Source organism: Photinus pyralis, unplaced genomic scaffold (genome assembly GCF_008802855.1).
Source record: "Photinus pyralis isolate 1611_PpyrPB1 unplaced genomic scaffold, Ppyr1.3 Ppyr1.4_LG1, whole genome shotgun sequence".
In the NCBI taxonomy this organism is placed as follows: domain Eukaryota; kingdom Metazoa; phylum Arthropoda; class Insecta; order Coleoptera; family Lampyridae; genus Photinus; species Photinus pyralis.
The window spans coordinates 32,926,367-32,953,041 of NW_022170249.1; the positions used below are offsets into that span (position 1 = coordinate 32,926,367).

Consider the following 26,675-nt stretch of genomic DNA (forward strand, 5'->3'; position numbering starts at 1 on the left):
ATCAAAGCTCTTCAGTTTAGAATCTATGTGCGTTAAATGAGTGGCGATTCAATAATTTCCACATATCTTCTTTTTAGTCAAATTTGCCTACAAGGCCATGTAGTTTTCCATTTTGCTTTCAACAAAAGGACTTTATTGCACCAAAGATGAGTCACATTCTGTATTTTTAACCCTTTCTCAGAATCTTGGTACCTGCTTCTCATTGTCCCCAAAAACTTGCTTTTAACCTTGAGTGTAACCATCCTTGTGTATATGCATTTACTATCTTTGTTAACTACTGCTAAAACTTTTACAAAATATTTTGTTAATTAACTTTTGGACTGTTTTAATCAAACTGCAAGGTTTTTCTTACGTCGTACTCTTTTTATCCTTGGCAGTGACTTTTGCGAGAGTACGACACCTTTTGGCTTTGTTTGTTTTGTTTATATTAATGTACATCAACTAAATTTCCGGGTTTTCACAATCATAATAATTACGATCATTATTAAACAAACTTTTCACAATTTCAGTGTTTTATTTAACGTTCCTTCCCTACTGTGCTTCAGGTCAAAGCGTTGTCTACAACTAACGTAAGGGGGCCCTGCCTTAGATGTTTTATCACGTACCACTTTTCAAATTTAAGCGGGATCTTGTTTAGTTTTAGAGGGAATTCGTGTGGGCATTTTTAAACGTTGCCGGGTTGATTTTATTTACGTGTTCTTGTAGTGTGAAGTTAGCGTAGGACCTGGGGGGTTAAGTACACTACAGTATAAACTTTTGTTTTCTGCTAGCTAATTGTAATGTTGGGCAGTTTTACAGTGCTGCTCATTATTACAAAATATTACTTAAATATGGTAATCAGTAAATTAAATACATATTTAAAATAACTTACTTCAACTACCTTTGAAATATTTTGACTGGTGCTGAAATTTGCAAGAAGTACTTTTTTTTTATGGAAACAAGTACCTATTTGTACTTTAAAATACTACTGATAGGTACTTATTTATAAAACGTTCAAGAGTTTTACATAATTTTTCAGGTACCCACAGCTTTTTACAATACGAATACAGTAAGTAGGTACAAATTATCACTATTCATCAATTCTCTAGACACTTGGACTTTATCTTAAATTTAATCTAAATGACCTGTATTTTAAAATGTGTGCGTTTAATGCTTATAGCATTTAGCCTTGTGTACACCTACTATACGCCATCCGGCAAAATCGTAAAGATGGATTAGTAGATACGCGTAATAACCAAAGATCGAAAAGATTTTTGAATCAGAATCATAGTCGGATGTATCACCCACCTTTATCAAGTGAAGCATTTGGATTTCTACATTGTTCATTTTTGATATTGTTCAGTTGTTAGTTCGCATATTAGAAAACTAAATGTTTTGGGCAGAGGGGACGTCTGCGTTTATACAATATTTGTCTACGTATATTTATTTATTTTTATTTATGGGCACTTGCTTAAAATTATTTATTTTACTATTCGTGACAATAAAGTCCCATTTTTTTGCTACTATTGTTTTTTAATAATACTTTTTATTTTCTGACCAAAGACATCAATGAAGTTATAGTAATCCGTGATCGTTGGTTCAATTACACTATTCAGTAAAGGATTTTTGCTGATACTCTAATGCCCGTATTCTCCGTAGGATTTTTCCAAATTTCCTTTTTCATGTGCACCGTGGAATTTGAGCACCCCTAAACCATCGGCATATAGAGATGGGCTGCGATGTGTAAGTTTTTATCGTTTTTTATCAAATGCAAATTTATTCACACATACATTCCTGTTTCAGAAATAACAGCGTGTCTCCAATAAATCAATTTTTAAACACTTTTCGACTCTTCCTCTCTACTAAAAATGCAAGAACGTTTTTTTTCTTCCATGACACTAAATTCTTGAAACACAAATAGATTAAGTTCGATTTTTGGCCGGATTATATAGACAACTGTTTTATCAGACAGTTGTAGTAATCAATAGAAACGCCTGATATAGATATTCCTAGTATCTAAACAAGGGCACATCAGGATTATAAGAAAGGTAAATAAGGATGATTTAATTAAAGTGAATCAGTTTATGCTAATGTCGACAATGATCTGAAAACGACACACGATTCTGTTTGAATGTGGCTCATGGGCCTCCCTGTATAGTACTGAAATAGTTAATTTGATACCTTCTGTGAAAAAGTAGTTTCAATGTACCAGTTTATAAACACTACTCAAGTACAAGTGTAACCATAACCTAAAAACAAACATACCGGTAGAATTTATTAATTTCATCTCATTTTCCATTAAGAAAGACGATTATGTCGCTTTCTAAAGGTGATGAAATTCCGGAAAAACGTTTAAAAATAGAACGAACCTACAGTAATCGCTCTCGAAGCGATAAAACTCGTAGCAGAAGACCCACAACTGAAGAACTTTCCCCATCTACCTCAAAAACTAATAAAGGCAAGGCTAATACACCTTTCCATGTAATCTAAACTTGTAATTATAGAAAAGTATGCCGGTCCACCGATCTTGATACTTGACAATGGCGCATATACCGCTAAAATTGGTGTATCTTCAGATGAATCAGCGAAGTACCAGTTTCAACTTACCTTCTCCTATTGTAATAATGCTATACTTGCAGGATCATACCAAATTGCATAATGAAAGTGAAATCGGAAAGGAAAAGGTTTTTTATTGGCAATCAAATTGAAGAATGTCGTGATCTCTCAGGCTTATACTACTTACTGCCATGCGAGAAAGGTTTTACTGTTAAATGGACTGTTCAAAAACCTGTATGGGATTACATGTTCAATAATGTTTCACACATCGAAGATAAAGGTGTTATCATGACACAGCCGATTTTCAACTTTAAAACCATACAAGAAATTACTGACGAAATATTTTTTGAAGAATATGAAATTAAATCTATGTTGAGAGTTAATCCTTGCGATTTGGCTAAGTATGAATATGTTAATCGTGTTGCAGGTAAAGTTCTTTTGCTGGTTTAAATTCGATTACTGCCCTTTTCTTGTTTAAGGTAAAAATGTTCCTTGTATTGTAGTGGACTCTGGATTTAGTTACACTACAGTGGTGCCTTACATTGATGGTAAAAAGTATTATCCAGCAACTCGGAGGATCAATGTTGGTGGTAAAGTAAGTTTTTTGTGAGTTACCCAACATAATGTTCTTTTGCCTTACAATCTCATTCATTGGTGCTGTGCTCATACCATGGTATGTCTGTAATATAATAACAAGGTGAATCCAGTTCATGGTGGATTCAATGTAAAAAAATAGGTGAATAGCCTGAGTGTATAGAATTTTTGGTAATGGATTATGGAGGTGTATTTGTAGAAAATCATGATTGCACTCATTTGAGTGAAAGTGGTTTTTTCGATCATTTGAGCATGAGGATGTTCATGTACCAACCATGGTTACAGTTTTCAATAATGATTTGTGAGATCCTGAGTTTGAATCAGTGGCCACCAAATGCCCCCAATTGTGATTTGTTTAACGCAGGTGCGGTAGACTCATCAACTTAAATTTGCCTTTTTCTTGGAGTGCATGAACCCCCATGTTCCTTCACAGTTCGTACACTTCATTATTTTACACCAGGCTCATACTAGTGTTTTTCTAGATGCTTACCAACTACCTAAAGGAGATTATTTCCTACCGCCAACTGCATGTTATGGACGAGACATATGTCATTAATCAAGTAAAAGAAGATAGCTGTTATGTTTCTTCCAATTTTAAAGAAGACATGCGAATTGCAGGTTTACATGGGGACGCAAATTCAATTGTCAAAAGTTATGTGTTGCCAGATTTTAACAATATCAGACGTGGGTAAGTATTGTTTTCCCAATCGGCTCTGATAGAAAGTATCCCAATTTCTAGATATGTTCAGGAATCGAAAGGAGCTGCTGATCATATTGCGGAAGGTTGTCAGATATTAAGACTGAATAATGAAAGATTTACTGTGCCTGAACTTCTATTTCATCCGTCTGATATTGGTATAGAGAGTGTGGGCATTGCCGAATGCATCGTTAAGTGTATTCATGCGTGTCCAGAAAAAGAACGGCCTCACTTAGCCAAACACATCGTTCTAATGGGTGGGAATTGTAATTTCCCTGGGTTTAAAGAGCGTGTATATTTCGACTTGCGTTCCTACTTGCCCGATCACTGGAGTGTCAATGTTCATAAACCCGAAAAGTAATTAACTGTGTCATTAATGGGATGATATTAGTGGATTTTTTTAGCCCCATAACTTTTGCATGGCAAGGTGGGAAAAGTCTGTCAGCAGATCCTAAACTAAAATCACTATTCGTTACAAAGGAGCAATATGAGGAGCGTGGAACTGCATTTACATATGAAAGATTCAGTGACTGGTGTGCACATAGGTCATAATTGACATTTTTCTAATTTCTATTACTTTAAGGTTGCATGCGGAGAAAACCTGTAACGAAGAAAACCCTTCACCTACAATTGAAACAGTTCCCAGTAGCATTTTGAATAAAAGCAACTTGACACGTTTTGATCTTTTTGGTAAGCATGAAGTGGAAAGTGAGGAACTTAGTGAGAGTCTTAATGCAAACTCAACTGACAAATTAAGTAAGGAAACGACAAGTGATTCAAAAACAGACGGTGCTGATAATTCAAAAGACAATGATAGCAGTGAAAGTAGCATTGTAGGTCGTGATATTGACGTGCATCAAGATGATGACAGTAATAAAGCGAAGTTTAAGAGCTCTCTTTTCTTAGAAACAAATGAAAATGATTCATTTGATACACATTGTTTTTCTTCATATGATTTTAATATATTTAGTAATTCTTTTGTTTAGTTTCTAGTAGGACTTTGCATAATGTATTTTATACAATTTTCAATAAACATTTTAACTGTTTGTGGAGATTTAGAAATGAAGCCCTGTGGATACGTGTTGTATCTAAATATATGTTGTTGATTTTACATTCTGAACTATCACGTGACGTAATTGTCCTGCTGTACTGCCTATATACTTGTAGTTATGGTGTAACAATTAAGTATGTAAAACAATGGGTTGTTTTTCACATACTTGATTGTTGTACACCCTGTGTATGGATGTTCTGTACCCATTGTAAATAGCAAGATTGTCAAATGCTACCTACCATAATAATTTTTGTTATTATATCCATTTCTTGTAATAAAAATATATATGTAATATAAATATAAAATATGTAGCTTTTCATAAATTCAAAGGCGAATTTACTATTAATTAATTATGCTTCTTTATTTTATTTCAATTGATTTGACTATTTGTTCACCAAATAAAGATATACTGTACGTGGAAAATAGGAAAAGAATTTGAAGCTACCTATAGGGAAAGCAAAGCGAACCCTAAGATTGGTTTTGTCACAACAGTATACTATATACCAAGAAAACTTGATAGAGAGGAGTAAGAGATATAAAGAAGAGTGAATGAGTAGGAAGCACACCAAAGGAATGAACAAGATATGATGAAGGTTTGTCAGTAGGTATATGGTGGGATGAGGTCAAAAGGAAATGTAAGAGAATAGTGAGGAAGACTTGAAAAAGGAAGTAGGCACCAGAAAACGTGAAAGAGGCGTACAAATGTGATATATGGGTGGCCCACATTTGGAGCAGGGCCTGAGGGAGATGGGAGATACCAAATTTTGTCGAAATCAGAATTTTTTCGCACCTCCGAGGAGGGGTGCGCGCTTTCGTGGTAGGAATTTTGAAAAAAAATTCAAAATCATATTCAAAGCGGTCACTGGGGTGGCTTAACACCCGTTATAGACCCCACTGTGAGTGGTTTTTGTCATGGACCATTCCCTATTGTATATGGACGAAAGAAAACTATGTATCGGACCTCTTAATTTAAACAGTATACCTAAACAGAGTGAAGTGGTATTCTTAAATCTCTGTTCATCGTCTGAAAATGGGTCAAGTGTCAAGTGAAGATTTGACGATAAATGAATAAACATGGCAATGTTGTTCAATTCAATTAATAGACCTGACGGTCCGGCAACCTCGCGTTATTGTGTATTCAAAAAACCTAACCTCTGCTTTAGATTTTAATATTTTCCATTTGGTGAGTGGAGTAGTCGTTGAAACCGATAACGTTAAACAAAATGAGCAGAAAAGAAGCATTATCTTCGTTTATTCAACAAATCCATCAACGGCCGGTGGTAGTTAAGCTCAACAGTGGTGTTGATTATAGAGGTTTTAATCAACACTTGTTAACCTTTACCTGAAAATTACTTTGCAGGAGTCCTGGCTTGCTTAGATGGATACATGAACATTGCTTTAGAACAAACGGAAGAATATGTGAATGGGCAACTGAAAAACAAGTTCGGTGATGCTTTTATTCGCGGAAACAATGTTTTGTACATAAGTACGCAGAAGCGAAGAATTTAACATTAAGTTACTTAAAATATTGAATACCTACACTACTTATTAGGTTTTGGAATTAAATTTTTCATTTGTTTTGCCTGCAAATTTTTGTTATGAATGTTGGTTTTGTTTTTTTTGTACAGTTTCAGGAGTACTATGCGATCAAAAATGAGTTGCTATCGAGCCGCCTTTGACATTTTTGTTTACATGGGAAATCGTACTTAATTTGAACTTCCAAAGACGACTCAACAACAAGTCATTTTTGATCGCCCATTATAAAATATGAGCAGAGGCATACTTCTCAGAAATAGTTGACTATGTCACTAAAGTGTTCTACTTCCGCTGCTTATACATTAGTGATTAGATGGCGCCATAGTGTAAGAACAGAATACACTATTACTGCTTTCCATTTGAGTGAAAGAGGAACTCTAAGCTGTACCGTACACAATGCCCTGTGTTCCTTTTAAGAAAGCTTTGAGCTCTGACGCGTCCGAAATTGGATTTCCCTTGTGCTCTCATGCACCACCTATTTGCTTGGGGACGTTTGTGGTTATTTACATACTGTGAATGTCAATTCAAATGTGTGCAAAGTAAGCTGCTCCGAACGAACTGCACCACAGCTTCACGCACTCAAATTGAAAGCAGTATATGATGGCGCAAGGGATATGCAATCCCTTGAGGAACTTCAAACTCTCAATTTTGTGGAGGTGTATAATTACTTTAAATTTTTACGACATGTGCAGTTGGTTGTTGAGTATTGCCAAGAGCATTGAAGATTTTCTGCACAGTTCCCTCTTCAAGCCTTTTATTTCTTACTTCATCCCTCCCTGCCGCTTTCTCCTTTTTCAGTCTCTTTAGTTGATGCTCAAACTCCTCTTTTGAAATCTTGGTCTCCTTCCACCTCCTCTCTTCCTAGATCCTCTATCACCTGCTTTCCTGCTAATACTTTAAAAAGGTATTGCTTTCAGTCCTCTATTGATATTTCTCCCCACTTCTCTGTTTTTCCCTTTTGCTATATGTGTTTGTTATCTTCCAAAAATCCTCTGTTTTTATTTCCAAGATTTGTTCTTCATATTCTTTCTGTTTCTCAATCTTTTTTTCTTGACATTTTCTGTTGTACTTTTTTTCTTATCTCTTTCTTTCTTTCTCCATCACATTATCATTCTCTGTTCTTTTAATATATATATAACGCAAAGTAGGTAAAATAACATACCTATTCAGATTTTAATGATACCTACTACTGTGGTTTTTACTTACACAAAGTGGTGTATTTATTACATTTACAAACGCATTCGACTGTTTGAACAAATAAACTAGCGGGTCGTGGGAAGGGGTGGATTTACGCATAGGCTAAGTAGGCTAAGCATAGGGTGACAAAAAACATCAGTATTAAAGTCTCAGCTTGGACAGGTCTTTGCAAGCAGTGCAAATTGTCAAAGCAAAAATCGGATCATATAATTATATAAGTACCTTACCTACTTATATAGATAGTATAGAGGTAGGTAATACAAAACTATGTCTAGAAACTGTTAGGTACCTAAGGGAATCTGTTATATAGAGAAACTGGATACTATATAATTATACCAATCCCATATCAGATTTCAATGTTCTCCTATATACAGAAAACTGTTGTAGAAATGTAAAAAAATGGTACAAAAGCTATCTTGACTTGATCCGTCCTTCTAGATCTTTAAGGACTTAAGGTTAACTTCAAACTTGATTAACACCTTACATGTAAATACGTATAATGGTCTATGGCGAAATTTTATGCCTACGTGCGTTTTTGCAGGTGCCCATGTCACAAAGCAACGCGAAAACAATAGAAGATGCTTCGAAATCTTCGCGCAGTAGTGTAACTTTGGTTGCCTAACCGTGGCAAATATATTCAGCTCGTTAATAAACATCTTAACGAACGTTAAAGGAAAAGGGGGAGAAAATCTTTAAGAGGGGTATGGAGCCCTTGGTTGGGTAAGGGTAGTGCACCTATAGAATGCGAGAGTGGGGGTAAAGTTTGATCGGCGAAACCTGAAAATATTATTGAGTTTGTTCCGCACCGCAGTGTTTAAGGGTGGAAATGTTGTGACATCACCCAACCGGGCCATGGACTTCTTCCACCCACACCTTACGAATTGTGCCTAAGGTAGGGGTTTTAATATTAACCAATGATACCTGTATAAATGTGATCGTGTTTTGTTTTATGTAATTACAAACAAAATCCGCACTATAAACAGTGTTCCAACTTTGAGGTTATGGCTAGTATTTGCGATTTGCCTTTATTTGCGATCATTTCATTTAATTTTTTTCAAGTTTTGTTTGTAATTATTAATTAACTCTGTGCATGATTTGTGTACGTTCGATTGTTGATACTAACCTTTGTATTTTGCAATATTAGCGGAATGTAGACATGTTATCTGGTTTTAATAGGTATATTAGATGTTTTTTTATTGTTCATCATGTGTATAAGTAATGTGTGTCATTGGGTATTAAAAAAAATGTGTCACCGGCTCCGGCAGACTGTTTGGATTTAGGCTAGACGGTTAATAATAATGGCAGTTAATTAAATTCAAGTTTCCTTTATAAATGGAATTTTCTGATCTACATTATGGAACAAGTCGAGCTAGGTTAGGGGCGCCTGTCCCTGGATAGTCATCGATCAGCAATGACAAAAGGGCTGCAAATGCGTAAAGCGCTTGCAAGCACGTTGTTGAAAATATTTTCTACCGATACCGGTTGTCTTCAAACGAGAAATTTCGCAATTGTTTTAATAACGACGCGCATGACCGAAATTTGTAAATTTTGAGATAATAAAACATGGGTTTAATAGAAAATACTCCCACGCGGAAAACGGTACAAATTGTGAAAATTAAATTTGGGTTAAGCTGAACAAAACTTTTTGGCATAACATTACGAGCCACAACAATAGATAACGGTAGTCCATAAGCGTTCGTTTATTGAAAGGAGCCTGACCTACCCTACAGAACTAGTATTGAGAAGGGCCATGTGCGGGTAGGGTATTTTATGTTTGTGTTTGTCGTACACGCTTTACGTATACATCCGTTTCACTTCAAGGGCGCATGCTTTACCACCGCCCTTCGTGTAGATTTCCTAGAAACGGAGACCGTATGGAATTCAGATTTTCGACAAATGTTCATTGATTTATTTTACTTAAAGGGATGGCTTCCATTTACCCTCAGAAATAAAATAAACGTTACTGTATACGGGTTTTCTCGCTTATTGTCGCCCTCCTTTAATAACTTATCAATAGGTCTTCCAAAGACTATCTGATTACTCTATAATTAATTTTACTCATATTATATTCCGGCCATTAGGTTTAATTACATGGAAACTGTGAAAATTGTGAAGGGCTTCCTGCCCTCATTTATACAATGGAACCCCAATAAATTTGAAATTGAGGCCCACACTTCCTAATTTTAAGACGCCATAAAATTAATAGTTCCAACCTGCAATTTCACGGGTTTTTATACAGACTAGGGATGATCGTTTTGTAATATTAGCCGTTTTGATAGTTAGGTACATAGATAGGTAGGTACTATATTGTTGGCGCTATGAGCTTCCGTTCAAACTTCCCTTATGCGGGCTGTATTACAATACAGTTACAGAAGAACTTAAAGCAAAGGCAAGAATCGCTAAAATCTGTATGAATTGATAGCAAACCGTACTCGAAATCCTATGTTTGTTATGTCACTTTTGGTGCAAATAGCACAGTTCGATGGAACCGTTTTATTCTATTCGTCTATTAGTGCTAGAAATTTGAACAAAATGCGCTTTTGTTCGTCTGTCTGTCCGTCTTTATCGCAATTTGTTAGAGTGTGTTGTGCAACTGCTATATACGTCACATAGGTAGCAAACGAAAACTTATAAATATCAAGAGGTCAACCTGCTGCAACCCACAGCAACTCCTTAGGCGTCACAGAAATGGACTTCGAGTTTTTTATAAATATAATATGTATAGCAATTAACCTAACTTAATCTATTTATACGAAGATATCTAGAAGTTTTATGAACGAGCTCCTACCGAGTTTATAATTTTATTTGTTACTCAGTTGTAAACGTTGATTAACAAGACAAAACGCAAACGGGTAAACGTCATGTTTAAACGCTACTGACTTGTAAAACTGACAGCAGACCTGTAAAAATTTTACAAGTTAGTAATCTAGTAATTTCATTGGCCAGAATTAATGCGAAGTCTGTTACATGGATAACATGATATTTTAGACATTTCTTCAAGATTAATTTAAGAACTAATTATTTACGTTTACTATTGTTTACAAATGAGTAACAAATAAAATATTGTACATTATACGCCAGGTACTAGTTTTTACTGGCTCTAGGAGATGACAGGCTCGCCTGATGGCTCGCCAGTCAATTTCTCCTATCGCCAGTAAAAACTCACTTACCTGGCTAATAATGTAAAATACTATTACGGTGTCGGTTCGTCTGTCTGTTAACACGATATCTCGATAACGAATGGACCGATTACGATGAAATTTTGTAGCTGGATTCTTGATCAAATATGTAGATCGGGTAGGTCAACAAATCAGGAAGGCCCTTTTGACATCTTAGTTATTGATGAAATGAATTGCATGAATTTCTCTCGGAAATTCCATATGGGCATAGCGCCAGCCATATAATACGCAATTCCAAAAGTGGAGTCTAGTCCGAGGTCTAATCAATTTAACATTCACAGTGCCATTTTCGGAACTCGATCATCTATGAACCGAATTGCAAATTTTTTTATTTACGAAGATATTTAAATGAAATTAAATACATAGGCACTTGAAATAAAATCAAATGCAACGCCAGTTTAAATATTTGGTTTTGCGCATGCGCAGTGTGCCAACTTTCTTATTTACGAAAGCATTTAAATAAAATTTGATACTAAACACTGGAATAAAAGCATGTAGCATCAGATTCAAAATTTGGTTTTGCGCATGCTATAGCCAAACCCAGGAGCTCGTTTGCTATATTTGTTTATACGTTTATTTATGCACAGATTTTGTCGGGAAAAGGCCCAAACCAAACGCATTCTTTCAATCCTCAAGAAGTTATTTAACGCATTTTTGATGACCAAGAAACATCAAAATCGTTTTGCCGCTCTCCTATTTTTTGAAAACCGTCGTCTCTCTAAGTTGATATTCGAAAAGTAAGTCCCCACTTACTTTTTAGCGCAACTCCACATATAGAAACAAGTTAAAAAGTAATCGTAAACGATTTACATAAAGCGCATTTCCACTTGCATTCATTTCCCATTTGTAGGATGCAACTTCTGTTAAAATCGTAAAAATCCGCCCACAAATATGAAAGATAGCGTTGCACATGGGCAATCCATTGTTGACGTGCTACTTCAATTTCAGTTTATGAGAAGAATTTCATTTCAATGCTTTTCTAAATAAGAAAGTTGGAACTGCGCATGCGCAAACCTAATTTTTAAAACTAATTTACTATAACTAACTAATAAACTAAGATTTTCCTTTGTTCCAAGCGCCTAAGTATCAAATTTCACTTAAATAGTTCCATAGATAAAAAAGTTGGCACGGCGCATGCGCACAATAAAATTTTGAAACTGGCGCTAGATTTTCCTTTATTCCAAGTGCCTATGTATCACATTTCATTTAAATTCTTCCATAAATAAAAAAGTTGGCACTGTGCATGCGCAAAACCAAATTTTGAAATTGGCGTTTGATTTTCCTTTATCCCAAGTGCCTATGGATAAATTTCGTTTAAATTCTTCCATAAATAAAAAAGTTGGCACTGCGCATGCGCAAAACCAAATTTTGAAATTGGCGTTTGATTTTCCTTTATCCCAAGTGCCTATGTATCAAATTTCGTTTAAATTCTTCCATAAATAAAAAAGTTGGCACTGCGCATGCGCAAAACCAAATTTTGAAATTGGCGTTTGATTTTCCTTTATTCCAAGTGCCTATGTATCAAATTTCATTCAAATACTTTTATAAGTAAAAAATTTTGCAATTCGGTTTATAAATGGTCGAGATGCGAAAAGGGCACTGTGAATTTTGAATCGATTCGATTCAACTTTTGCCATTGCGTATTATATGGCTAAAGCTATGCCCATATTGAATTTCATGCAATTCAATTCATAACTAACGGAGATGTAAAAGCGATCGAACATTTCTAAACAAAGTTATCGTTCACACGGACAGATAGATGGACAGACAGACAAAGGAACAGACGGAGAGACCACCCGGCAGGCGACAGATAGCAATGCAAAATTATAAACGATCTCTAGGATCGTTAATAAACGGCAAAAGTGTAAAATTATGGAACATGTAAAAAACGGTTTTTTGTTTTTTTTACAATAACTTTTTTTGTAAGCGGTACAGAAAAAATTCCTTCCTTGGTACAAGACTCGACACCATAACGAACCAAATAGCGAAAAAAGTAGAACAATAGCTCTTAAGATAAAGAACTAGTAGCGTCGCAAAGTTAGCGGACGGACGGACAAAGTGGCCACAATAGCGCATTTTTTTTTATTTTTGTGGAAATGCGCTAAAAATGTGCCGCTATTGTGGTTACTTTGTCCGCTGGTCGATGGCTGTCACTATAAAATGTTTATCTTAAGAGCTGTTGTCCTACTTTTTTCGGTACAAATTGAAAATACGTACCAAACAAACAAGTTAAAAAGTAATCGTATAAACGATTTACAAAAAGCGCATTTCCACTTGCATTCATTTCCCATTTATAAGATACAACTTCTGTTAAAATCGTAAAAATTCGGCCACAAATATGAAAGATAGCTTTGCAATGTGCAATCCATTTTTGACGTGCTACTTCAATTTCAGTTTATAAGAAGAATTTCAAAACCAAATTTTTAAACTGGCGTTTGATTTTCCTTCATTCCAAGTGCCTATGTATCAAATTTCATTTGAATACTTTTATAAATAAAAAAGTTTGTAATTCGGTTTATAAATGGTCGAGATGTGAAAAGGGCAATGTGAATCGATTCGACTCAACTTTTGGCAATGCGTAATACATGGCTGAAGCTATACCCATGTTGAATTTCATGCAATTCAGTTTACAACTAACGGAGATGTCAAAGCGATCGGACATTTCTAAACAAAGTGATTGTTCACACGGACAGATAGAGAGACAGACAGACAAAGGAACAGACGGATAAACCAACAGACAGACGGCAGACAGTAATACAAAATTATAAACGATCTCTAGGATCGTTAATAAACGGCAAAAGTGTAAAATTATAGAACATGTAAAAAACGGTTTGTTGGTTTTTAAACAATAACTTTTTAAGCAATACACGCAGAAAAAAATTCTTTCCTTGGTGCAAGCCTCGATACCATAACGAACCAAATAGCGAAAAAAGTAGAACAATAGCTCTTAAGATAAAGCACTAGTAGCGTCCCAACGGATGGACGCACGGACAGACGAACGGACGTACAAAGTGGCCACAAATAGCGCATTTTTTAAGAATTAAAAAAAATGTGCTATTGTTTGCGTTTAGTCCGTCCGTCCGGGCCCACTTCCACCGTTTTGAACTACTTCTTAGGTAGCCTATACCTTGAAGGTGTGCCAGACGGTCATCAAATTTGTGTCTAAAAAGCCCCCCCCCCCCCCCACGAATTATTTCCTGAGATACTGCCTTTGAAAGTAAAACGTGATCTCAGATTTTGCATACGCATGCCTTTAGTGGTGCTAAGTAAAAGTTTAGAAAATATCTAATATTTCACAGACACATCCAACATTTTAAAAATTTCGTGCACATATTGTTAGTATAATTTCGGGTAGGTATCTTTCCAAATTTCCAGGTATAAAAAATATTTCCATAATTTCCGAGATAATTTCTTACAGGTGTTCCACATTTCCAGTAAATTTCCAGAGCATTCGTCATTTGCAAAATATTTTCAACATTTCCAAATCTTGAGGATTTTGAAGCCAAACGTTAGGTATACGTGAGACAGTGAGAGGAAGTTGGATGTTATTATTGTGTAAGATTTCAACTTAAAGAAACATTAAAATTTGCTGTGGCTAGCACATATACCACCTGCGCATGCGTGATTCTACCCTTTTATGTCTAAGAATATGTGTACCGCAAATTAGGTTCCAATCGGTTTAGCCGTTTAGCCGACAGACCGACATCACAGAGATTTTGTTTGATTCGGATTCCTGGTGCTTCAAAACGTGTATTTCCCTAAAAAAGTAGGGGGTGGGGGTATTTTTTACCCCAATGCAACTTACTAATGTGCGGGTGGTAAAAATGTATGTACAGGGTGAGTTAACGATTACGCGGAGTAACTTAATGCCTTGAAGATAAGATTTTTCGATAGAGTGTTTTTGTATTATGATATGGTTGAATATTCCCCACATTTAAAAAATATTTGGAATTATACAGGGTGCGCCTACAACGTAGGGCGCCCAAATGGTACATTTTTTTTAAATAGAACCCCCTGTAAAATGTGGAGAATATTCAACCATATTTTAATACAAAAGTACTCTATCGAAAAATCTTATCTTCAAGGCATTAAGCTACTCCGCGCAATCGTTGACTCACCCTGTACAGGCGACACAGTTCGTTCATGGTTTTGGACTTTCTGTCCATCCGTCTGTGTACAGGATAACTCGCGAACAGTTTCAACTTTCCAATTCTGTTTTCAGTAATACTCAAGTAATGGTCTAGGGACTAACTGATTAAATTTTGGTCATTTGGACTTTCTGTGTCTATCCGTCTGTTTTTGTCGCTCCTTGTCTATATTGGTTTGAATTTAATTTAAATTTTTCATAAAGCATAATTTACCTTAGAACCAGCACAATTTTTATATCACCTACCAAGCCCAACTTGTAATTTGCTGCCTTTGAAATCAAAGTCAAGCCTAAAAATCTGTTATGTTTTAGCTAATTTTTTAAATGTGACTAACACAAAAACAAATTGGAGCGGATGTTAGATTTTTTATTTTCAAAATTTTGATTGTAGGTCTATAGCGAGCTTCCGGATCGAGGTAATGGACTCCTTGTTCCAATCAGCTCTTATGAAACCCGCTCGGATAAATATTTATGAATGGTTATCAAATGATCCTCTGTGCAACTCCAAAAGGTAAATTATTGATAGATTCTTGAAAAAAAAACTTTGTGCGCATTTAAAGTTGATAGTTAGGGCTTACTTTTAAAGTAATTGATATTTATACCTTAACAAACGTCTAAATATAATTTCTTCACCAATTTATGAAATTACGTCAACATTTGCTTAAGTACAAGTGCGATATTTATATCACCAACAATCAGAATTGAAAAATCGTTAATGCGTAAAACATAAAACCATCCCCATACTTCTAATTTAATTTGTGAATTTAAATAGCGACTAGTTTTGAGAAAATGTCATCTAATAGCTTGAGGAAACGGGAACATTAGTGAAATTTAAAAAATTACATGGAAGCATAAAAAAAATCATTGCAATTTGTGAAATTAACATTATTAATTGATTATTCTAACAGATGTTTGTGTTTGAGTCACATTATAATGAAATGTTTGTTTCATTTCAAAGATTTACGTGTAAATGGACGAAAGCAATCCAACAATCTAGATATCGATTCTACAGTGTTCTGGATGCCTACTAGTATTTCGCTGACTGCCTAATTGCTCATAGAATTTTCTGGAACGGAATGACACATGTTTCGTCCACTATGTAATTGAGGGGAAGTTTCATTTATTTAGAGCAGGTATATGAACATATTGGGGAGACGTTTCGCGCCTCATACTTAATTGAAATAATTATCTGTTATGTGTAAACTCATTCCTATCATTACGCATAATTTTGAAAGAAGAAATCAAAATTTATTTAAATACTATAGTCCCAATGGCCGACTAGGACATTGCAGGTACAGGACGTTCGATGATATGAACGACGAACGTGTTCCCAGGACAAACTTTACAGAACGCGCTTTTCAGTAAATTATGCAAACTAATTTAAGGTACGCGGAAAACCAAAAAAATATAACCTTGGTAATATCATACGGTGTACAAATAATTTTAGATAAAGGCCCGTCTGGGTAGAGGGATTCTATTCAGATGTTACACAAAAAACCAGGCCTGCGACTTGAAAAATAACTGCTTTCTAACAGAGGATTAGTCTTAAATACTTTGCACTGCACTCTCACAAAAGCCACCCCAATAAAATGCTCTGTAAAGCAGGTACACTTAAAACTACCTGCTCGTCCTAAAGGTTTTATTGTTGTTTGTCAAGAATTTAGCGAGCGAAATGTGGAAAAATACCTACCAAATTTGAAAATGACCACTCGCCATCATGCGACATCAAACGCATTTTTTTTGTTGATCTAAAAATCAAACGCTATTAAAATATCTTTATACGGTTAAAGTACAGTTACAAAAACAGGATAGTAACGGTACTATCCCAGTTTTTTATTGTATAAAAAATATAAGGGTTGCCCCGAAGAGTGGACCAACTAGTTTATATTAAAATCTTCGCCGACACAAAAATTACTTTAAACAGTCGGAGACGTTAAAGGTGTCTTTGTAAATAAACGTTCGGATTTATGTCAAAATTGTTCATCCTGTAATTTGAGAGCTACGAGCATATGGCCCTAATTATTTTAACAAACTTGGGGAAGTGAGCGATTGTGACCTATCCACTTAAATACAGAATCTACCGGTCGAGAATGAGGCCAAAGATGCATCCTGCTTCTTGCAACTTATGTTTTTGAGAAACGTGCAAGTTTCCCTTAACGTACGTGACCCTGAAATAGACGATTCTTTCTTTGTATTAAGCGACATTTGGTTTCGATTGATATGCCAAATCGCTTTCTTTTGAATAAAGTCGTAAGGATATTCTACTTCTTTTCTCTTTTTCTCAATTTTCGCTGGGGAATAAATTTGAATGAACGCTGTGATACCATTCAATGCTCAATGCGTGAAACTCTCTAAAGTTTGTTTGATCTCATTGAACGCATTGTGCCATATGAACTGTGTTACAAGATATCTATAACAAGTTTTAGAAAACACAACAGAAACAAGTAAAATGATTGACAACATTTCAGAGGCATTTTTTTATAATCTGCACAAGATATGTTATGCAGAAGTCGTATAATTTAGCAAACAGATGGGGAGACGAGCGTCTTCCATTAATAGGGCTTCACGATTTTCACATTTTCAAATCGAAAACACAACACAAAATGAGTTGAGGATCGGAATGACAATTTTTGGTCGAGCTGAAGTCTGAACACTGTGCTAACATTTTAGTCTAAACCTTATACTTACCCAGATTTTTGCCCGAAGGTGAGTAACTTTAGCGTATTTTCTATGCCCAGGTCACTATTTCTCGAAAGGATATATGGATAATCTCCATCAAGTTAGCCCTCGCAAAAAATTTCGGTGCATTTTCCATGCATTGATCAGTACTTCCCAAAAGGCCATAGCTATGTGCGCTATTTCTACCTTTACTAGAGACATCTATGGTTAAAATTTCAAAGAAATATCTTCATAAATAAGAAAGTTGGTACTGTGCATGCGCACATCTAACGTTTAATATATTTTTGATGATAAAATTATTTTTACCGTATTTCTCAATCTATTGATAAGATCCCAACCTTTTTGCCCCTGAAATTTGAACTACCGTGTACCATAAAAACATTTTCGAATATTTGAACGGCACAATCCAATATGCATCAAGCACAACTCGTTAAACTAGTAGTGGAATTTATGAATTTAAAAAATCGGGGTGGGGGAGCAGAGAGTCAAGCTGGCCTCCGAGATTTGAGTGCAGGAACTACTGTGCATCATAAAACTATTGTCGAAAATTTGAACGGCACAATCCAATACGCATCGGGCACAACTCCTTAAAGTAGTAGTGGAATTTGTTCCTTAAGAAAACCGGGGGGCTGAGAGTGAAGTTGGCCCCCGCGATTCAATTCAAGGAAACCTAATTTTCCAGATCAGCACAAATTAAAATTGAATCAGTTCAATTTTCCGCAGTGTGCGCATAGGCGCATTTAATTTATCGCAAATGCGATACTACTAGAAGCATCTGTGGTTGAAATTTTAACAAATATTTCCTTAAATAAGTTGACATTGTGCATGCTCACATTTGATTTTTACTATATGCGATATAGATGTGCTTACATCTACCAAAAGTATGTATCTGTGACAAAATTTAAAAATATATAGTGCTGTGGACAATGGTATGCGGTCACTACACCTCCCACAGAATACCTGTCCAGCTGGCTGAAAACAAATCTAAATTGAAACTTAGAATTTTATAGTCTTTTAAATAAGGAAGACTCGGTGGTCTTTCGAATATTCCAAAAAATTTATTACACAATTTCTGATTTTCGATGGCTGCTCGGACAGTAGAAACTTTTAACTTTCACTAAGCAGACAACTGCTTTGTTTACTCACACTCGAACTACTTTTTCTGAATACGGACAAACAATTTTACACACTTCACAAACTGGCGTCTTCAAGTAACTACGGCAAACTGCTCGAGATTTAGCGTAAACAGATGAACAGGCTCTTTAACCGTCGCGAAAACTAACAGCTAGTAGCAGTAGCCTCGTTTTTACCTTGATTCTAGTATTTAAGGAAACACCACTTCCACTAGCAAATGAACTCCTTCCTTAGGATTTTCACAAACACCGCCAAACACAAACACAATTAGATTTGATAATGCCAGCTTCACAGGAACGCGTCCCCACTTACGCCCAAATAACTCGCACATCGTAAAAGACATTATCTCTTCTAACAGCAAAAAGAGCACGTATATTATTTGATTTTCGTCCAATAAAAACTTCTTATCGCAAACGACCAGATGTCCCTACATTTCAGCACGCAATTTCACGTTTTACAATTAAGTACACAAACCTAAGTATTACGCAATTACAACCAATTTCAATAGGAAAAATAGACACTGAGATAACGAATTTAAATACAATATACAAACTTTGTGCTTATTCGTAAATAATTCCCCAGATTAAATTGCAATATTCTCATATACAGGATGCCCCGTCATTATTTTTGGTCTTTTACCGAAATAACGTCTACATGACGTTATACATCGAATTCAATATATAAATATATTAAAAACTATAAGAATAGTGAAGGCCTCGGACGTGTTATGGAAGTTCTGATAACAGATTCCGATTTCCAAGTAAAGTGCATATAGAAGGTGGTCATGAGAACCGTCCATTTCCAACCGTTTAAGCTAGGGAATATGAAAACTAAGTTTGACATTTTCAGTTATTTTCAAAGATTTTTTAACAATTTCTTTTTTTTTAAGCACAAAACGGGGCAACTTTGCCCCAATCCCAATTGCCAATTGTGAGCCACAAATTTGAACCACTCTGTACTTGTAATTAATTCCAAGTTTAAGAGTGTCAAGATGACTGTCTAAATGACAATATTCAAAATTCTACATAGAACTTAGGGCTTGTGGTCTTATAAAAAATTTTTTGTAAATATTAAATAAATGTTAATGTGTTTGTAGGTGAACCTTCTAGTGTTATGAAGTTTAATTTTCTTTTTAATTGTTTTAGTATGGCCCCAGTTTCCAGTGCAAGTAGAACACCAGAAAGGAAATTAAAAGTCACAATGTCTTGCCTGGGTCCTTCAGGATTTCCAAATAACAACGCCAGCTCTCTACCTCTAGCAATACCAACACACACCTCTCCCGAACCTAGTTCTGTGGATTCCTTTATTACCGACTTATTACAGGTACGTTCTGTCCACTTTAGCTTAAGAGTGACTGACCACATTTATTTTAGGCTGTGACGGGTGACGATGCTCCGGTGTGCTCAAGCTGCGAAGAAGGAACATCGGCTTCATCTCGTTGTCGTGATTGTAGTGAATTACTCTGTGATCCGTGTGTGCGAGCACACCAACGCGTTAGAATTACCAAAGATCACAGAATTGTAAAATTTGCAAGGGATGTGAATAATATACCTGATTCGTTAAGTTCGGTTGGCTCATCACAGGTCAGTCTTAATCGTTTCGTTTTTTTGCAGTTCAATTCACTCGCAATAATTACAGGCCAGCAATAGTCCAAGTAGTACAGGTATCGGCGCAACTATTAACTTTTGTGATCTTCAGCACGAAGCAAGGCTTTACTGTGAAACGTGTCTTTTGGCAGTGTGTACTGAATGCACTCTGATTGAGCATAATGGTCATCAGCTGGTGTATATTCAAGATGCAATAGATGCTGCTAGAGCAAATACTATTAAACTTAGTTCGGAGACTAGGGCAGCCATTGCAGCGGTTCGAGAGGCTATCGAGAATGTGCAGCGTAAAAGTGAAGCTGTTGAGCTGAGAACACATCAGGCAGCTGTTGAAGTTCGGAATGTTACTAAAAGGTAGGTATCTACTTTAAGTAATGTATTTTTTCAAATAGTGCTAATCAAATATCCAAAAAGATATACATTATATTATATAGCATCCTTGCGTTATACTATAATATAGACAGATCTGCTAATTTTCTTATTTACAACTAATTGATATATACAGTGTGTCCCAGATCGGATGGGTTGCATGGGTAACTTTCTTATTATTAAAGATAGAGAATTGGTTAAATGGACAATGTTTTGCAGTTTTAGATGCTTATTTAAAATTTCCTTGTGGAAATTCAAAATGTCGAATAGGTTCGACGTAAATTCAAAAAACTAAAATTGGTCATTTCCTTTAATGTTTTATATCTTCGAAAGTACAAGAGATATAAAAAAAGTTTTATATAAAAGTTACTGTCAATACGCCCAATTTAGAATTGATGTAAAAAAAATTCAAGATGGCTACCTTTGAGGAACATTTACCAACTTCCTAAAGTTAAATAGGCGCCATATTGGATTTTTAGATTATTTGATGGATTATTTAATTCTCTTTTCAATGAGCTATCATAGCATAAGATTGAAAATAAGATACCAATTATATCAACGGGTTTTATATTTTAATCAAGTAGGCTATGATGATTTTAAAAAAACATAACAAAATCTATTCGAGGCAACAAAAGAATAAAAATAATTACATCCAATGTTTAATGTTGGGGATTACAACTCCCTCCAAAATTTTATATAAGTACCTAGGTGTAGAAAAATTTTGACTTTTATGATGTCACTTATTGACTATCATATTATCCATACTTACATACCTACAAAATGCTGGTAGAACTACAAACTATCCCCTCGAAAAGATGCCATGCCATTATCCAGTTAAACACAGTTCAAGACACTTCCATTTACTTCACACAAAATATTACCATTGATGCATTGTCCCAGGTCACATTTTGTAGGTGGTTTATCCGGAAGAATATCGAAACTAACAGTTTTACCAGTTCGAGTATATGGACAGATGCATCTTATTTTTCTGCGGAGTGTTCGTCGACATAATGAACACTACTCGTCACAGGAAAACCTAGATGAGTTTCACGCCGAAATCATTTAAGATTTTAAAACATATGACATAATGGGAAGTCATGTAATTGGACTGGTAATCTTCGATGGAACTTTAACTGCTCACCATTATTTACAAATCCTCCAATCAACTTCCTTAAACGATTTTCTAGACAACGTACCTATGTTTCACAGAAAGGGTTGGTTTATGGTTCCTACCAACAATTGAACTGGCTACCTAGGTCACATCTCTCGAATTGTGTACATTGTACATTAAAGAATAAAGTACATGGAAGTAACTACTATACTAATAGGTAATAATAACACAACTGCGCGAAGCCGTTTAAAGGTGTGTTATAATATCAATGGCATCACGTTGCCTAAAATAAACTGTCTTGAAGTGTGTTTCACTAATAATGGCCAGTATTTTAAACATCTGATTAATTATTTTCATTGTTTTGTTGCCTCGAATAGATTTTTTTTTTTTTTAATTCATCATAGCCTACTTGATTAAAATATAAAAACCCAGGACCGTGGCATCCAGTAGGGCAACCAGGCAAGTGCCCTAGGCGCCAAAAGTCCTAAGATTTTTAAAATAAAAATTATACAAAAGTATTTTACAAAGTTTATATTTTGCAATTTTAAGTGCACTTGAGTCCGGATTGATCGTAAATAAGTTATAAATAATATAATAATTGTAAAATAAGTATAGTGAATAAGAGAAATAAATAAAAGCAAGCTAAGCAACAACCGTACAGCGTACAGGCTCGAGGCCGTGTTAAGCAAAATATAGTGTAAAATATTTAATGTTGTGAGAGAATATTGTTTTCACAGCAATTTTATATCTAAAATGTGTTTTTATTTATTTCAACAGATATGTTGCCCTTATTGAAGAACGTGAACGAGAACTTTTAACTAGGATTGAACACGTGCGCCAACTAAAAGGTAAAGCTTTACACAATCAAATGGAAGCTCTACGAGTTGCCCTAGCGAAATTGGCCAGGATGTCGGATCTGTTAAACGAATCGATAGAGGGAGCAACTGGAATCGATATTATTTCAATAAATGAAAAGCTATCGACCGAGTTGAAACAAATACGTACGATTCAGTCGGATTTGGCGCCATGTGAAGATGACAACATAGTATTTGTACCGTCAAATCTGAACCTACTGCGAGCGGTGTCTTCGTTAGGCAGTTTAAGTATGCCGAACAGTAGTTTGGTGATGCACAATCGTTTAAAAGAGATGCAAATGAATAGCTTGCCGTTGTTACCGCCAGTTGAACTGAAAGACGAACCGGACTTGCAAATGAGTAGTGCATCAAGGGGTTGCGCTGTGCTTGGAGTTTCGAGAGTGATCGCACGCGAGTCTACTGCGAGCCCGATTATTATAGGATCAGAAGGGGAAGGAGACGGGCAGTTATGTCGACCGTGGGGTGTCTGTTGTGATCGAAATGGCAACATTATAGTCGCAGATCGCAGCAACAACAGAATTCAGGTTTTTAGACCGAACGGATCTTTTTCGCATAAATTCGGCACACAAGGCACGGGCGCGGGTCAATTCGATCGTCCGGCAGGCGTCGCCGTTGATCCCCAGGGTAGAGTAGTGGTCGCCGACAAAGATAATCATCGCATTCAAATTTTAACGCTTGACGGTAGTTTTGTTCTGATGTTTGGCGAGAAAGGATGTCGCAATGGGCACTTCAATTATCCGTGGGATGTTGCGGTTAATTCGGTGGGTAATATTGTGGTGTCAGATACACGAAATCATCGCATCCAAGTGTTTAGTAACGATGGTACTTTTATTAACAAATACGGCTTTGAGGGCACCACACCCATGTGGAAACATTTCGATTCCCCTAGAGGAGTGTGTTTTACACCGACGGGTAGTATAATCGTTACCGATTTTAACAATCACAGAATTGTAATAATCGATCAACGCTTTTCGCAAGCACAATTTTTGGGTGGCGAAGGATGCGGTTACAAGCAGTTCTTGCGTCCCCAAGGTATCATATGTGACGATGAAGGGCGTATCATAGTTGCCGATTCTAGAAATCATCGAATACAAGTTTTCGAGAGTAACGGACACTTCTTGTGGAAAATTGGAGTTCTGGGGAAAGGTCCCGGCGAGTTGGACCGTCCGAGTGGTATATGTCTAAATCCTGAAGGCCGTGTTGTTGTAGTTGATTTTGGCAATGATAGAGTGCAAATATTTTGATACTGGTCTCGTTATTTAGGAAGTTAATTTTACCTACGAAAATCGCAATTACCACATTCTCAGGGTTACTACTTCTCAGGAACATTTATTTTTTTTGTAGATTTAAGGTTACGTGCCAATGTACAGGTCGCATGATCTGTTACGTTCAAAAATCGTTTTACTTGTTAAACATGCGTATTATTCGATTAAGTATTATTTCCTTACGATTACCGAACTATTGAGTTACCATATATAGTCTACTGAATGACAACTGACAGACTGAGCTATAAGACTGATCTACCTATTACAATTTTCTAAACTTATTTACACAAAGTATTTTTATAAAATTGCTCCCAGGCAAATATGATGCAACGTAAGACTGAATGTTATGTACCTAGTGTTCATACTATACCGATTGATCTTTTTGTAGTCTGATAAGTAGCTTAATTTTTGTAGTCAAACGTGTCTGAATCGATTTTTCTATAACTAAACCTTCATTAGATAAATGTCCGTCGACATAAAACCGTGTTGCGCCAAATGTTCTTGGAAAAATTTCAAGTTTAAAATTTGACACTATAGAAAATTATATACACATAATATACAGGGTCGTTATACAAAATTTTGTAAACTTCATTTGTAAAAATAAAATTTTATTTCCGACTATAGGAATTTACAGGATCGTACCTCGAATACTATAATATTTAGATAATTGTACATAATAATGTACTTTACTAATTTGGTTTTTGACCAAGGTCGAAAATTGTATTGAAACAACGTTGTAAATAAATTTACAACGGAACTTGTTCTACCAATACCTAAAGCAAAGAAATTTAGCAATAAACAATAGTGTTGGACATTCCACTGAAAAGTACGAAACGAATGTAGATGGGGCAAGATTTTTAACCACCCTGTATTTTAGTTAATGTTTGAAACAATGTAGTTCTATTTAATAAAGTTTTGTCTGCATGAAATGTGCCATTATGTAAATTTTATCTAAAAACAGAGGCCTTACCTGTTTTGTAAAGTTTTTATTTTGAGGCGTGTTATTTAAAGTTCCATTTAAAATGATTATATGTAAAGTGTGCTTCTTGTGATTAGATGTTTATAAATTTAATATCGCAATTGTGTAAGTACTGTATTATTTTTACGTATAGGTTACTGCAAATGATTGGAAAATACTCCCACATTTTCCGATTATATTTTTGTCTGTAAGACGTAAATTTGACAGCATTGTCCAAAAGTCAACTAAGATTATTCCGTTGCATCTAATTAGGTTGTTAAACTGCGAGTAATTGTGAATTATTCGATGACAAATTTAAATGATTACTGTTTATATGTCTTATAATAAAAATAATGGTGCATTAGTTGTAATTCTGTGGCATTGATGTTTATAATTTACATTTAGGTTTAGGGCAGAAGAAGTAAAAGTGTGAGGGTGAGAATCAAAGATTTAACGATGTTGTATAAGTATTGTTTTGATTTTCGCTAATTGCAATATAAAGAATTTTTGTAAGAATTTATTTTTGTTCAACACAATTTAGGTTTTAGGTAGTTTTAAACTAATCCAAAAATTCAACTGCAATTTGGATTGTGTAATACTAAGAATATTGTTACAGAATAGCCTCAAAGTATGTACTAGATTTTTTTTATCAACATACGATCGTAATTTTGGTTGTTTTTGATACCATTTTTTGAAAACTGCATGATGTAATATATCTGCCATTATTACATGGTTATCTAATCTTTTAAATAACATAGTCTAATCAGATTTGTTAATCCCTCAGTGGGTACTTACTTGTGTATGTTTTTGTTTGTTTGTTTCACCTTGTAGTAATGGTGCAATTTGTGTAATAAATAGTTCCTAATAAGTTAGTCATCTCTTTTCATTTTTTTACCACCATAATTCTTTATTCAAATCGATGAGATTCAGATTGTTTCTAAAATGCAATTCTAAATAACAGTAACAATAACATCCGTAGATAAAAAACGTTGGACAAAGTCACTTCTGGTTGATGAATAGTGACCAAAATTTAATCAATTAGTCCCTTGATCATTGTCTACATATTTCTAAAAACAGAATTAGAAATTCAAAACCGTTAGTGAGTTATCGTGTCCACAGACGGACGGACAGAAAATCCAAAATCATAAATTCAATTTTTGTGGCTCGTTAGTCATTAATAATAACAATTTGCCTACTCGACAAGCATTTTTTGATTTTTAGCTTCCTAGCTTGAGCTAGGTGGCTATTGCGATCACCGTTTTTTGGACATGATAAGATTTCATCAAATGTCGACGTTTTAGATCATTTTAAGCAACCTTTAAAGAATAAAATTCTTTTCTGTCTGTATGTGCGTACGTTGGCAATTTTCTGAGGTATCGGCCTTCGTACATTATCATGACGAATTTTGTTTAAATTAAAATTGTTTAAGAGACCTTCGGGTCAATTTTTCTGTTTGTAACGCAGTTGTCCTTACTGATGTTTTAATCCTTATGTTAATTTTTCCCCATGCACCTAGTTCTAAAGTTATATTTGTTCAATATGTAACTACTCGTTCTACCCTTCAGAGAACCATAGAATGTTAGTCCTTAATTTTAAAGCCAGAAGATGATGGTAACGTCGAAACTAGTCGCAACTATTTATTCCACAATCACGGGGAAGGTTTTGAGTTATTAATTCTCCCTAATTTCTTCGATGTCCACCTCATTTTGAATTCAAGAAAACATGGATACCCTCAATTCTTAAA

General features: G+C 35.3%; 3 protein-coding genes across 6 annotated transcripts; all 3 read left to right on the plus strand.

Moving 5' to 3' along the window:
* The first annotated feature begins 2,100 nt into the window (after positions 1-2,100).
* Positions 2,101-5,119, plus strand: LOC116160468 (actin-related protein 6). Its single transcript, XM_031473661.1, has 8 exons — positions 2,101-2,437; positions 2,484-2,568; positions 2,619-2,962; positions 3,015-3,130; positions 3,612-3,817; positions 3,869-4,183; positions 4,231-4,359; positions 4,410-5,119. Exons 1-8 carry the CDS (start codon positions 2,293-2,295, stop codon positions 4,810-4,812), a joined length of 1,743 nt encoding a protein of 580 aa, XP_031329521.1. The 5' UTR covers positions 2,101-2,292; the 3' UTR covers positions 4,813-5,119.
* An 869-nt stretch (positions 5,120-5,988) lies between these two features.
* On the plus strand, positions 5,989-6,467 carry LOC116159062 (U6 snRNA-associated Sm-like protein LSm6). Its single transcript, XM_031471955.1, has 2 exons — positions 5,989-6,191; positions 6,238-6,467. Exons 1-2 carry the CDS (start codon positions 6,101-6,103, stop codon positions 6,384-6,386), a joined length of 240 nt encoding a protein of 79 aa, XP_031327815.1. The 5' UTR covers positions 5,989-6,100; the 3' UTR covers positions 6,387-6,467.
* A 1,734-nt stretch (positions 6,468-8,201) lies between these two features.
* LOC116180619 (E3 ubiquitin-protein ligase TRIM71) lies at positions 8,202-25,536 on the plus strand. 4 transcript variants are annotated; one of them, XM_031500705.1, is made up of 6 exons: positions 8,203-8,502; positions 15,328-15,447; positions 19,895-20,072; positions 20,123-20,332; positions 20,388-20,707; positions 22,611-25,536. In XM_031500705.1, exons 2-6 carry the CDS (start codon positions 15,356-15,358, stop codon positions 23,950-23,952), a joined length of 2,142 nt encoding a protein of 713 aa, XP_031356565.1. In that variant the 5' UTR covers positions 8,203-8,502; positions 15,328-15,355; the 3' UTR covers positions 23,953-25,536. The 4 variants fall into 4 exon arrangements, with proteins under 4 accessions (XP_031356589.1, XP_031356565.1, XP_031356573.1 ...); XM_031500713.1 differs by lacking the exon at positions 8,203-8,502 and adding an exon at positions 14,214-14,344; XM_031500729.1 differs by lacking the exon at positions 15,328-15,447 and having other exon boundaries at positions 8,202-8,502.
* Positions 25,537-26,675: the final 1,139 nt, after the last annotated feature.